Here is a 14,712-nt window from a genome sequence, read left to right on the forward strand (position 1 = left end):
ACAATCGACGAAAGAGTTGAACAGTTAAAAAGATTTGTCTAAATCATACAATAAATGAGCAATAATGTATCTATAACATCCATTTCGACTTTAATATCTGTATTAGTTGGATTATTCCAGCAAAAAATATATCTGGAAAAATATTGTAATAACTTTTTTACCAAATATTTTTATTTTGAATCTCTTTTTCCTATTTATTTTCCGAATTGTTGTCAAAATGCGCCCCCTTGAAAATAAAAACTAACCTATCCCGGTGATCTTAAAAAATGTCACCCTGTACACAAGGAAGTGTCAAGTTTTCTTTGGAACACACTGTACGTTAGCAAATAAACGCCCACCGAGTAATCCCAACGGCCCAAAACAAGGTGACAATAGTTAGTAGAATTGTTAGTAAAACCCTGAAACTGCAACGGGGGTCGTACCCATTTTCTTCAACAGCCAGTCCTCGGGAAAGGGGCAGTAGGATCCCGTGGGATCGACGTCTCCCAACCGGGGCAGCTTGCTGGGTCGTCCGAACTTGCTCCTCCACCTCGACGCTGCCAGTTGACCTTTAATCATTTCATTACAGTATCTTATCTGAATCGTTTAACAGTCAGGTAGGATGATAAGTCGTATGCGACCTTCGTGGGAACGCAGGTGTTATGAAATGATTGTCGTTTGTGATCGGAAAGGTGAATAAGTTTTAGGCAGTAGTTACAATTGTTGCGAATTAGTATGAAAATATTTTCCTGTACTTCCATAAAAAATCTATCTTATTGAATTCAACACTTCATGTCTACTTTTATGTTTCTAGTAGAAAGAAATATACAGGGTAAAAATCTTCTAATCTATCAGGAGCATATAGAGGTCATAATAATAAATAAACTTTCTTTTTTTCCCTAAACTTTCTTCTAACAGAAATGATGAATTCCCAAAGGAACACCTAGAGATTTACGTTTTGGGTTCTAACTTTCAAATCACCCTGTATATTTTGATAAAACTTTGGCATAGTACATTACAGATAAAGCTCGATGATTTTATGTTAAGACCGGTTTTTTTACTGTGACAAGGTATGCAGAAACTAGCCCTACTACATAGTTTTTCAAAATTTTGGCAAATGGTCATAATTTATGTGAAACAAGTTAACCAAACATTAACATGAAAAAAAAACGGTAAATACTACGACAAGTGTTCAAAATCGGCTCCCCGCATACTTCTTTATCTATGAGTATTTTCTTGAAATAACATTCCAGGATTGTTACGAATCTGATTACCGTTCTGGGTTATTCTCAGGAAACCTTTTTCCTAGTACCTATTTACGACTGTTAAATAAATTAGATGTTTTGGATAACCCCTTAGAAGAAAAATCTGAAGGATTTAGGTCGGGTGACCTTGGTGTCCGTAAAGCAGGCCCACCTCGATCTACCTATTGACCATTCACAGCGTTTGATAAATACTGAAGTACAAACCGCTTTTTGTTGAAGGAAAAATATAGTAAGTATCTAAAAGTAATATTTTCAATTCGATAACAAACACCTGTCAAAATTTTGAACAAATATATGATAGGTCTAGTCCGTTTCTGGATACCTTGTAGAATAATAAACGACCGGTTACGGTTACACATAATTTTATCAAAATATACAAGGCGATTTTAAAATTAGAACCCAAAACCTAAATAAAGATATTAGTAGAGTTATTTTTATCTTCCACATACGCTTCTGAGGGATTAGTAGATAGTTACCGGACACCCTGTATATTGTGCAAACAGTTACTAAAACATATTTTACCACTATGCCGTATTTTAATTTAAGATTATTTATAAAAAGAAATACATATATTATGACAGATTTGTAATTTAAAAAAAGGCTGTTACAGATTATTTAAAAGGTACGGTAACTATAAGCATGGAAAATTATGAAAATTTCTTAATAAACATTTGATTTAGTTCACGGAGGAAATAGCCTGGCGAATTTCTAAAATAAAATTTGAAATTTCTTAATTATTTTAGTGTCGAAATCGGGAAATTCGAATGTAATATCGATGTTTTTTGTATCACCTTGTATAGCTTCTTGAGATAACAGTCTTTTGTCTACAAATAAAACTCGTAGATTTTAGTAGGAGGTACTGTTTTCGAGATAATTGCAATTGTTAATATCTGTGCAGTGTCACTAATGCACAAATTAATTAATAGGCATTGAATATTGAATGACAAATTGTTTAATTGTTTCGCATAACTGTATAAAAAAATTAATTATTCTACATTCGATGAATATGTAATTTATTTTGAGGTTAAACTGGTGGAAATGTTTGTTAAACTGCGTTTATAAAAAAACTGTCATTTATTTGAAACATTTTGTCATCCACATCGAAAATTAAAGAGATTTTATTTGTCGATAAGAGAAAATTATTATGAAAAATTGTACAAACCGATTAAAAAAATTACTTGCAAGTTTCAACTTTTTATTTTAAACTATTTCGAAATTATATTAAAAAATTTCATATTTAATCGTAGAAAGCCTTTCATAATGTTCCATGGTTATTACCGCAGTATGCTTTGTGACATACAATTACTGACCACTCTGTATACGTTCAAATATCAATCCATTTTTTTTATCAATAAAGTTATTATTATTTTTTATAGTTTTGAAGATACAATTAATCTAGGGTTATACAAGAATATATTTACATTTAGACTGAACTACTATTTAATTGAACATTCTTATTATACAATTATTTCAGTAACTAAACTGTACCGATTATTGTTAATAACCATTTTTGAAGACATATATTTTGTGTCCATCTTTTTTATTCAACTTAGAGGTATATGGGCGACGATTTTATCCTAAGATACATTACACTTTCACAGGAACACTTAAAATCATAGATGGTATAACATTTTCCTGAATTAAAAATATGAGTCACACAATCTCAGGAGTAAATTTCCTGCCATAAATTCAGAACGTGCATTTCCTGCTGTTTCCACTGGGAAATTCTCTCAAACTAGTAGGAATTTGATATTTTATGTAAAAATCTAGATACAATGGTTTACAAAAAAACTTAGTGTCAGGGTGGAAATATTTCTATCGTCGTCAACCTAAAATGAATATTTATACGCTTCAAAAAATATTGAAGTTATTTGTTACATTTATTTATTATGTGGCTTTTACGTCTTTATTGTATAGTTCTGTCACATATACAGACGTGATAAATGTTGTTCTTACTTCTTAGTAGGTATCATATGGCGTGAAAATCTCTTATTTGTTGGCACTTGTTAGCTGCAAAATGTTAGTGATTTGTGCTATGCAGACATTCGAATTTAACAATGTTTGTGTTCTATATCAGATTGGACTACTTTCTTTCTTTATTTATATGTGTTGTGTTTGCAACTTTAATCAATGTAATCACTGATTAAATAAAATATACAGGCTGTTACAAATTCGCTTCTCACTACATCAAAAACGGTAAGAGATACGAACTAACAATTGTAACAGCAATTTGAAGTTATTAGAGGGACCTAACACTCCAGTTTCCGAAACTAAAATAAATTTCTTCATTTCGGAGATATTGGCAGCGGGAGTGTTAAATGGCACACATATAACGAGCGTTCCAATAAAAACGTGGTCAAGTTGGTTCTGAAAATTTGGACGTAGGGTGTAGCGTATAGCAAATGAACATAAACGTCATCTGTCAAAGCGCTATATCGCCGCTATCAATTTGAATATTTTCGTTTTAAAAAGCGTTTAAAATGGTGTTTTCTCAAGAACAAAAAGTGTTTATCATAGAGTCCTACTTTAGAAATGGACGCAAGATTGATGGAATATGGAAGTATTCTATTGAGGAATGTTTCATAGAATTTCAAAATCAATTTCCCGGCGTTGTTGAGTACAAAATTTTTCAAAGTGCAGTTCAGCGTTGTGTTCATGTTTTTCGTGAAACGGGCAGTGTAACAAGAAAAGAAGGAAGCGGCCGACCTAAAAAGCGGACTGAAGAATTAAAAGAAAATGTCCAACAAATAATGGAAAATGCGCCAAGAACTTCTGTACGTGTTTTATCACAAATGGTGGGAGTATCAGTCGGTACCTGCCACACAGTGTTAAAAAAAGATTTGCGTTTGTTCTCCTATCGTTTAACTTGTCAGCAAGAACTTCATGAAGTTTATTTTCCGCGACGGGCAGTATTTTGTGAATGGTTTTTAAACAACTACGGTGAACTTCATAATATCACCTTTTTTTCTGATGAAGCCTGGTTTCATTTAAGTGGTTATGTAAACTCACAGAATATGAGAATGTGGTCTTCTGAAAAACCAGATAACTTTTTTGTTGAGGGCCCTCTACACGCTCAAAAAATTGGAGTTTGGTGTGCTCTCAATCGAAGGAGGATTTATGGGCCTATTTTTTTTTAATGGTACTCTTACTGCGCAAAGGTATAGAGAAGAAATTATCGCTCCTTTTGTTAACCAGCTGGAAGAAAACGAAATTACAAACTTTTACTTTCAACAAGATGGCGCAAGGGCACATACGGCAGGCGAGACGATGAATATGTTGAGGGAAGTTTTCCAAATTCGACTAATAAGTCTCAATGCTGAACATGAATTTCCACCGAGGTCATGTGATATTACGCCGTGTGATTTCTTTTTGTGGCCTTACCTTAAAAACACTATTTTTGAACTGCCTATTCCTGATTTAAACCATCTGCAGGCTCGACTTATAGACAAAATTCGTGAAAATAACAATACCCCGAGCATCTTAGAAAATGTCTTAAATTCTTTGAGGAACAGGTGTGAAAAGTGCTTGGAACAAGGAGGGGGACACTTTCCGCAGCTCCTTTAATTGTTTGTTATTGTTATCACGATTATTCTTTAAAGTAACGTTATATTAGTCATTAACGTTATTGAAACTGACAGCTGCTATACAGCTCGTTGTGAAATGAGGTTAAGTTGGTCGCTATAAGCTACTCCCTACGTCCAATGTGTCAGAGCCAACTTCGACCACGTTTTTATTTGAACGCTCGTTACTTACATAAAATCCTCTAATCTGTACTATAAAGATATTCCATTAATATTCATTAATTTGGTCCTGTTTTGTGTAGAAATCGATAAATTGGAAAAGTCAAAAGGACCTTCGCTTAACCGCTTTGATGTAGTAAACCATTAAAGCATGCAAAAACGTATAATCAGCAAATGTGAAGGTTGCACCTTATTGGATAGCGTTGCTGGTTACATTAAAGAAAGCTTCCTCCTTTACAACATCCTTAAAATAGCCCCAAGGAATAAATAAAGTGATGCGAGATACAGTCTGTAAGACTTTTAAGATTAGATTATTCTCTAGATGTAAAGCTTGTGAAATTGTCTAAGGGAAAACGCGATTTTCGAAAGGTAGAATTCTGGTACACTGATAGTGTTAAGATTACCTGAAGGTATTAGGGTTTTTCCGTAATCCAACTCTGCCTGGGTACTTTCCCCTTTATTACTATTTATAAGGAATAATATTAAATGTAAATTAAATAATCCTACTTATCTTAATTTAATTTACATTTAATGTTATAGGAATAACATTAAATGTAAATTAAATTATGCTACTTATCCTAATTTAATTTACATTTAATGTTATTCCTTATAAATAGTAATAAAGGGGAAAGTACCCAGGCAGAGTTGGATTACGGGAAAACCCTAATACTTTCAGGTATAGTCCAAGATAATTAAGCTCACAACCTTCGAGATATGGCTGCTTGACGTAGATTAGATATTAGTAAAAATCGGTCGAAAATAATATAAACAATGAAAATATAAGGTTGCGCCAAGAAAAAAAGTTGTGCTATTTGCAGAAAAAATAAAAACTGCAAAAATACTCAAAAATCATGTGTTTTTTCTAACATTTTTCAATATAACTTCTTAAATATGCAGTTTACAGAAAAAACTATTACTGATGAAATTGTTTGATATGAAATTTGCTATAAGATAGAATTGTTTTGATACCTGCGCATTTCATATTTTTGTTGCTAGATAGCCAAAACAGCGTGAGAAAGTGATGAAAATCGAGGTAATTTGGAAGCGTCAGACTGACAGACAAGAAATTGTCCAATTCTACTATAAATGTAGATGTAAGCACTTTAAAGGATTACAAAACGAAATCCCAAAACCCGATCGAAATCGGTCTGATAGTTTTGGTATGAGACAATTTGTTACTAAAAATAATCTACCTTGGAAAGTGATTTTAAATAATGTATGAATGTAGAATCTAGTTGTGCAATAGGGGAGGATAAATGGTTCTGAAAATTTGGACGTAGGGCGTAGCGTATAGCAAATGAACTTAAACGTCATCTGTCAAAGCGCTGTATCGCCGCTTTGTTATTGAAACTGACAGCTGCTATACAGCTCGTTGAGAAATGAGGTTAAGTTGGGCGCTATAAGCTACGCCCTACGTCCAATGTGTCAGAGCCAACTTCGACCACGTTTTTTTTTGAACGCTCGTTATAATAATAGCAACTATTGGTTGTTATTTTCTAGACAAGTAAAATTAAGCACACGTACATTACACAATTAAATTTATTAGGTCTATATTACAAAAACAAATATTTAATACTAGTGATAGTATTTGTTACAATAATTGTCCAGCAACACTTACTTGCAAGCTTTTTTCATGCATTTTGGCATTTTTTTATAAGCTATTTTTAATCGGATTATAATAAATCTTTTAACAATTTTATTTTTGATCAGATGACAATTTGGTACATCTAAATTTACACCAGACATTTCATTTAAGAAAAACTCTTTTAAACTTAAGTTTTGTGAAGATATAATCGCAAAAATGTTTGTAAAAATACTTTCCATCTGCAAGAAGAAACAAAATACCGCTTCATTGCAGAAAAGTTCTCTAAATCTCTTAAATGCGCTAAATTTTAAAAATGTTTTATAAATCGGCGTTTTAAAACCAACAGCATGTACACAGTTTGTGCAAGTTTTTGATGTTTTAATGATACTTTGAGCAATATATGAGCACACATTATAAAGAGAATTTAATTAGAGTAAATGCCAGTAGCAAATAACAGTAATTCCACAAATAATCTTTAATTTTATGTCCCTTAGCACAGAATACCCAATATTGTATCACTAATATTCACCAAAACTAAAATAAAACAATACAAATATTGAATAACACTATAAGAATGCCCCTGACACATGACACATCACATATGAATTTGACACTGGATGCAACATGGCAGCTAAAATCACGTGGACCAATTAAAAATGATACACTCTATTGTCGCCACTGTCTTGTATACAGTCACTGTAGCCAAAACAGCGCGAGAAAGTGATGAAAATCGAGGTAATTTGGAAGCGTCAGACTGACGGGCAAGAAATTGTCCAATTCTACTATAAATGTAGATGTAAGTATTTTAAAGGATTACAAAACAAAATCCCAAAACCCGATCGAAATCGGTCTGATAGTTTTGGTATGAGACAATTTGTTACTAAATTTCAGCGCGAAATGTCGTTAATTTTTCGCGTCAGTCCTGGGGTTAAAGTTAGATATTTTAATCGGCGCTGATTTTTTTACACATACTTGGACTCTTTAACTATCATATAGAATCGTTATAATATTAATTTTCTTTTTTTTAATAATTTTTGGAGCGATTTTAAAAATTCGAAAAATTTTTACATTATAAACAAATACTTTCGTGAAGCGGTTTTGCGGGTTGGAATATATACCAAAGTACTAAAAAATAGTTCTCGGACAGACGCTTAACTTGAAAATAAGAACGTTCAAATTGGTCATATAAGTTCCGAGATATAGAGTGTCAAAGTCAACAAGCGCTTGCTGCAAAACTATACATAATGTAACAACAACAAAAATTGAATTTGGTAGGTTTTTTAAAGAACTTTCCGTACGTGCTTTTATAAATATCATCGCACGTGTGCTTTTTATATGAAAATTCAATGAATATCGCCAAACCGACCATTTGAGCCGCAAAACCGGGGGGAGGGGAAGAATGATAGAAATTGAAATCGCGCGTGCAAAAAGAACGTGCCCTCTTCGGCGTTCAATATCTCGGCTTCTACGGCTCCGATTTTGATGATTTTTTTTTTAAATCGATACAGCAAAATGAGGAATTCAATTATCAAGATTTCATTGAAATATTATAAAGCCTTATCAAACAAGAATTGTGAGGGTGCACCTCTTAGTTATTGCAAAAAAAATTGTTTATAAATAAATTGCTGTAGCCAGATTCGTACCATGAATTGAAAGCTGAGAAAATTCTGGAATACCTTTCTAGGTGCCCTCTATGATATCGAGCAAAAATTGTGAGGGTACACCTTTTAGTTATTGCAAAAAAAAAATTATATTGTGCCCAGACTGTATAAATAAATTGATGTAGCAAGATTCGTACCATGAATTGAAAGCTTAGAAAAATCTGGAACACGTTTTTAGGTGCCTTCTATGATATCGAACAAATATTGTGAGGGTAACCACCTTTTAGTTATAGCAAAAAAAATGTTTATATCGTGCCCAGACAGTTTGTTTATAAATAAATAGCTGTAGCGATTTTGTTTGATATCATAGAGGGCACCTAAAAACGTATTCCAGATTTTTCTCAGCTTTCAATTCATGGTACGAATCTCGCTACAGCAATTTATTTATAAACAGACGGTCTGAGCGCGATATAAACAATTTTTTTGCAATAACTAAAAGGTGTACCCTCACAATTCTTGTTCGATATCATAGAGGGCATCTAGAAAGGTATTCCAGAATTGTTTCTACTCTCAATTCATGGTACGAATCTCGCTACAACAATTTATTTATAAACGGACGGTCTGGGCATCATTTAAACAATTTTTTTTGCAATATATAAGGGATGTCATGTCTTATTTTGGTCGTCATTATCAAATTTAATATGAAATTGTTGAGGATCATTATGCGGGTTAATTTGTTCAAGTATATTATTATCATTTGCGAAGTTCAAATTTTTCCTTTGATAATATCGATGTGATCTCCCTTTGAATATTTAATGTTTCCTCAAACGAATCAGATCCGGTTATTAAATCATCAACATATAAATCTGGTTCAATTATTTTAGAAGTCGTGGGATATTTAATTTTATTGTCAATTGCCAATTGTTTTAAGCAGTGTATTGCCAAAAAGGATGCGGATGCTGTGCCATAAGTGACCGTATTTAATTGGTAACAATTTATGGGGTGATTTTTATTCGACAGCCATAAAATTAATTGTAAAATTCTCTGATTATTCCGTACTAATACTTGACGGTACATTTTCGCTACGTCTGCGGTTATGACATATGTATGCTTGTGGAAACGTAATAATATGGAGAATAAATCCTGTTGTATTTTGGGGCCGACAAAGTGAGTATCATTCAATGAAATACCGCTTGACGTTTTTGCGGATCCGTCGAAAACTACACGAACCTTTGTTGTAGTACTTGTTTCCTTTATCACGGCGTGATGAGCTAAATAAAAATGAGGATTAGAACTTGAAATTTCCGAAATTTTTGTCATGTGACCTAACTGTTCATATTCCGTTAAAAATTTAATGTATTCGTCCCTTAATTCTGGGTTAGCTTCCAATTTCTTCTCTAATGAATAAAATCTTTTTAATGTAGATTCTCTGGAATCGCCAAGCTGGTGTACGTTTGATTTAAATGGGATGCTTACTACGAATCGCCCTGTATCGGTGCGTTCCACTGTCTTTACAAAGTGATTTTCGCAATGCAATTACTATTGCATTCTTCTAATGCCCAAAATTTCTCTAACTAATTATCAAGGTTACTAATAATTGTTCTAGTGTATACCATTGAATTATGATGTAGGTTAGTGTCTTTATTTTTGCCTTGAATGAAATTTCCCCCGAGAATCCATCCCAATTTAGTGTTTTGTAGCATGGGTTTATTTGTCCCTAAATTGTGTTGTCCGAAGCATAGTAATTCCCAGAATATACCTGCTCCCAATAAAATATCAATTTTACTTTACAGCTAGGATCAGCTAAGCGAATATTTTGAGGTATATTCAATTCTGAGATTTTAAATGTGTTTATGGGCAAACGGTCTGTAATTGTCCCCAAAATAAGACAGGGTATTTGCCCTTTGTAATTATTTATGCGAGATTTGAAAGATATATTTGTTTTAAAGTTTATATTTGAGGTTAATTGGCTAATACCAGATATTGTCGAATTAACGCAGATTTTTGGTAATCCTAAACGATTGCATAGTTCGCGGGTTATAAAGTTTGACTGGGAACCCGAGTCCAGTAGTGCTCTGCAGTAATGAGTATTTCCGTGTGTATCAAGTTGCCTACTTGGAAATCGCTTGAATGTTGATTGGAATTTGTCGATGTACTAATATTACTGGGGCTTTCTGAATAATTAATATGTAATAGTGTATTGTTTTTTTACTGCATTTTTTGCAGCATTGCAGGGTACAATCTTTAGTAATATGGTTTTTCTTTAAACAATTTAAGCATAGTTGTAATCGTTTTGCTTCAGAAATTCGCTGATTTATACTTAATTTTAAAAATGAGTCACAGTGATAAATTGCGTGTGAGAGCTTGCAATAATTAACAGGTAGAAAGTCAGTTTGTTCACATTTCCTTTATAGAACTTTTTGATTAGGATTTCATGATAGTTAATTATTCAAAAATTAGTTTTTATCGTCTTCTATCACAATGGCAACTACAACTAAAATGGAGTTCGAGTAAGTCAGTAACAGAAAGAAAAAGGAAATTATTGGAATATATTGTTTGAAATGATGAAAGACTTAATTACTTCGCATTTTTTGTGCTTTAAATAAGTATATTTTTTTTAATTTCAAGTGTTGTTATTATTACTTATTGCATGTTATACCTAATTTATATTCATAAATTCAATTAATAGTGAAAAAAAATGAGGGACATATACCTTTATTCAAATATAAATAAGCGCGGATACCCAGCATAGAGGGTGCACAAAAATATTTCCAATATTAAAACATCCATATAGGAGTTATTCGAATTGCAGGGCTTAAAATTCCATTTTCCAATTTAACCTTTTTATTACGACTTTCTCTCTATGTGTAATAATTAACTTGGCCTGACAGTGGCTGAATTATTACTCTTGCAATATCCTGACCACAAAACCGGGAAAAGCAATTTAAAACCCCAAGTTTTTGCGTGATGGTATATTCAAGCACGCTCAACCTTCAACCACTCGTGATGATCGTAAAACCGAATGGATTGTGTTTTATTATAAAGAAAAAAACGGACACAACATAACTACTGGTTATAATGCACGGGTAGAAATGTGACCTACTAAGGGAAAGAAAAGGTCAAAATAGAACCATCAAACAGTAATATTCCAATTTATGTTGCAAACCATTATTATGCTCGCTCAAAATTGACAGGTAATAAATGCCAAGATCAGAAACTGGTCCTTTACAGGGCCCGTAAATAGAGTTTTCGAGAAAATCTCATTAATCAAATGTCCAACGTTTTTCCACCAAACGGATACATCGCAAAAAATAAAAACAAGTGAAACAGAATTAAAAAAACAATCTCTTTTTGAGATCTAGATCAACATTTTTTTTTTTTTATTAAAACAGGATTTTATAAGACACACACAACTCCATGGCGTAACTGGCGTTAACCAGAGTCCCTTAGGAAATATTAAATCTTTACGTCAAACAATAAATTACTCCACGCCGACATTATTACATCCCTGAACCAGCTCTCGGACTACTCAAGGCTGGGCAGGGGTTGAGATGAAAGCAATATACACCGGAAATACCAGTAAATATTTTAGGTAGGTACTAGGTGATTACCGTGGCTAAAAGATTACGAAACAGCGAGTTGTTTCCTTCTATTTGATAGGCCAGGAAATAAGTTGGGAATTGACCATTTCGCGACTTTTTGTTTCGGCAAGCAGAATTTATCACTATATAGATGCTAAATATTATGTACAATAACATATTAGTTTCCACATTCATAAAAATGGGGGGAAGATTGTTTACAAGGTGGTTAANAGTTATTATGAAAGTTGGTAGATATAAAAGTACGTAACCCACTTCAGTTACTTATAAAACTTGGCATAACCATATAAGTTCCAACAGGGTAAACAAAGCTTGTGTCCTGGGAATTTATATGTTATATTACCCGTTGGTAGTTTTATATAAAACTCTTTTGATCCCCGACATTCAAAAAGAGCGAACAAATTGAAACCCGTAATGCAGGCTCGCACCCTTACATCGAAAAGGAATTTAATCTGCGCTACTTCCATATTTACGAGCTTTTGATTTTTTAAGACCAGAAAAAAGGGGCATTGCGGTTACCTATATTTCACGTTACAAAGAAAAGAAATCTCGTTTTATTCCAAAACATCTTTTTAACGTTTAGTTTAACAAACGAATTTTAATTACGATTTAACTAAATCTAGTTTGGTTGCTAAGGTACGAGACAATTGATTTGTCTGTTGCTAAGGGACTTAGTTAAATTAAATTCAGTTTAAATAACGAGCGTTCAAATAAAAATGTGGTCAAGTTGGTTCTGAAAATTTGGACGTAGAGCGTAGCGTATAGCAAATGAACTTAAACGTCATCTGTCAAAGCGCTATATCGCCGCTATCAGGGGTTGAGATGAAAGCAATATACACCGGAAATACCAGTAAATATTTTAGGAAGGTACTACCTAGGTGATTACCGTGACTAAAAGATTAAGAAACAGCGAGTTGTTTCCTTCTATTTGAGAGGCCAGGAAAATAAGCTGGGAAATGACCGTTTGGCGATTTTTTGTTTCGGCAAGCTGAATTTATCACTATATAGATGCTAAATATTATGTACAATAACATATTAGTTTCCACAGTCATAAAAATGGGGGGAAGATTGTTTAGAGGGTGGTTAATTGTATAATTTTTACGTAAATTCACGTCTTTCGCTTATACTTTTTTCCGATCATTTCCACGAGAAAACAGTAAANAGGATGCGATGCCAAAACGTTCTGGTAATAATAACGCAGTTTATAAATGTTTAATACAAAAGTCATAAATAAACTTCTTATGTTTATAACTTTTGATCTAATCAATATTTTTGACGATCGAGGGCTAATTTTGTAGGTCTTTTAAAGACGAAAAAAAAGTACTTTACTGTTTTCTCGTGGAAATGAACGGAAAAAAGTTATAAGCGAAAAACGTGAATTTACATAACAATTATACAATTAACCAGCCTGTAAACAATCTTCCCCCCATTTTTATGACTGTAGAAACTAATATGTTATTGTACAAAATATTTAGCATCTATATAGTGATAAATTCAGGTTGCCGAAACAAAAAATCGCGTCCAACTCTATATTTCCTGGCCTATTGATACATGATACATGGTTTCAGTAAGGCTTCCAAAAAGTTTTCTTTTTAATTTATTAGCTCAAATAACTGTTAAAGTCAAGTAATATTTATTTTTCTTTTATTAAAAATATTTTCCCAAACTTGTCTATGAGGTTATATCTTTTGATTTGCAAACGTACATTTTTGGTATCAAAGAGCATTGACTTCATTAGACAGAATTTTAGAATATTTTTAAAATATATTATCTTTTAAGTTCCTTATTTAGTTATATTTGAGTAAATCGAAAATAAATCAAAAGTATTTGGAGTTTATTGTAGTCCAGTTCGTACAATTTCTAAACTGGCTTCCGTGAATTTTCAATTTTTCTACAATAATTTACCCTCAATTCAACAACTCGAAGAAAAAAGCCTACCTTTAATAAAACTCAAGTGACGACAAACTTCTCAAGACACGTTTTACACTTCTGACAAATTGAAGTTATTATGAAAGTTGGTAGATATAAAAGTACGTAACCCACTTCAGTTACTTATAAAACTTGGCATAACCATATAAGTTCCAACAGGGTAAACAAAGCTTGTGTCCTGGGAATTTATATGTTATATTACCCGTTGGTAGTTTTATATAAAACTCTTTTGATCCCCGACATTCAAAAAGAGCGAACAAATTGAAACCCGTAATGCAGGCTCGCACCCTTACATCGAAAAGGAATTTAATCTGCGCTACTTCCATATTTACGAGCTTTTGATTTTTTAAGACCAGAAAAAAGGGGCATTGCGGTTACCTATATTTCACGTTACAAAGAAAAGAAATCTCGTTTTATTCCAAAACATCTTTTTAACGTTTAGTTTAACAAACGAATTTTAATTACGATTTAACTAAATCTAGTTTGGTTGCTAAGGTACGAGACAATTGATTTGTCTGTTGCTAAGGGACTTAGTTAAATTAAATTCAGTTTAAATAACGAGCGTTCAAATAAAAATGTGGTCAAGTTGGTTCTGAAAATTTGGACGTAGAGCGTAGCGTATAGCAAATGAACTTAAACGTCATCTGTCAAAGCGCTATATCGCCGCTATCAATTTGAATATTTTCGTTTTAAAAAGCGTTTAAAATGGTGTTTTCTCAAGAACAAAAAGTGTTTATCATAGAGTCCTACTTTAGAAATGGACGCAAGATTGATGGAATATGGAAGTATTCTATTGAGGAATGTTTCATAGAATTTCAAAATCAATTTCCCGGCGTTGTTGAGTACAAAATTTTTCAAAGTGCAGTTCAGCGTTGTGTTAATGTTTTTCGTGAAACGGGCAGTGTAACAAGAAAAGAAGGAAGCGGCCGACCTAAAAAGCGGACTGAAGAATTAAAAGAAAATGTCCAACAAATAATGGAAAATGCGCCAAGAACTTCTGTACGTGTTTTATCA

General features: G+C 32.8%; 1 protein-coding gene across 1 annotated transcript in view; it reads right to left on the reverse strand.

Moving 5' to 3' along the window:
• Positions 1–387: 387 nt before the first annotated feature.
• Positions 388–14,712, reverse strand: part of LOC108905131 — a 28,707-nt gene continuing 14,382 nt past the window's right edge. The window contains exon 2 of the mRNA XM_018707904.1: positions 388–548. Within this exon, the coding sequence (XP_018563420.1) occupies positions 388–548 (161 nt within the window). The remainder of the gene's footprint in view (positions 549–14,712) is intronic.

The sequence above is a fragment of the Anoplophora glabripennis genome, unplaced genomic scaffold (assembly GCF_000390285.2).
Source record: "Anoplophora glabripennis isolate ALB-LARVAE unplaced genomic scaffold, Agla_2.0 scaffold287, whole genome shotgun sequence".
In the NCBI taxonomy this organism is placed as follows: domain Eukaryota; kingdom Metazoa; phylum Arthropoda; class Insecta; order Coleoptera; family Cerambycidae; genus Anoplophora; species Anoplophora glabripennis.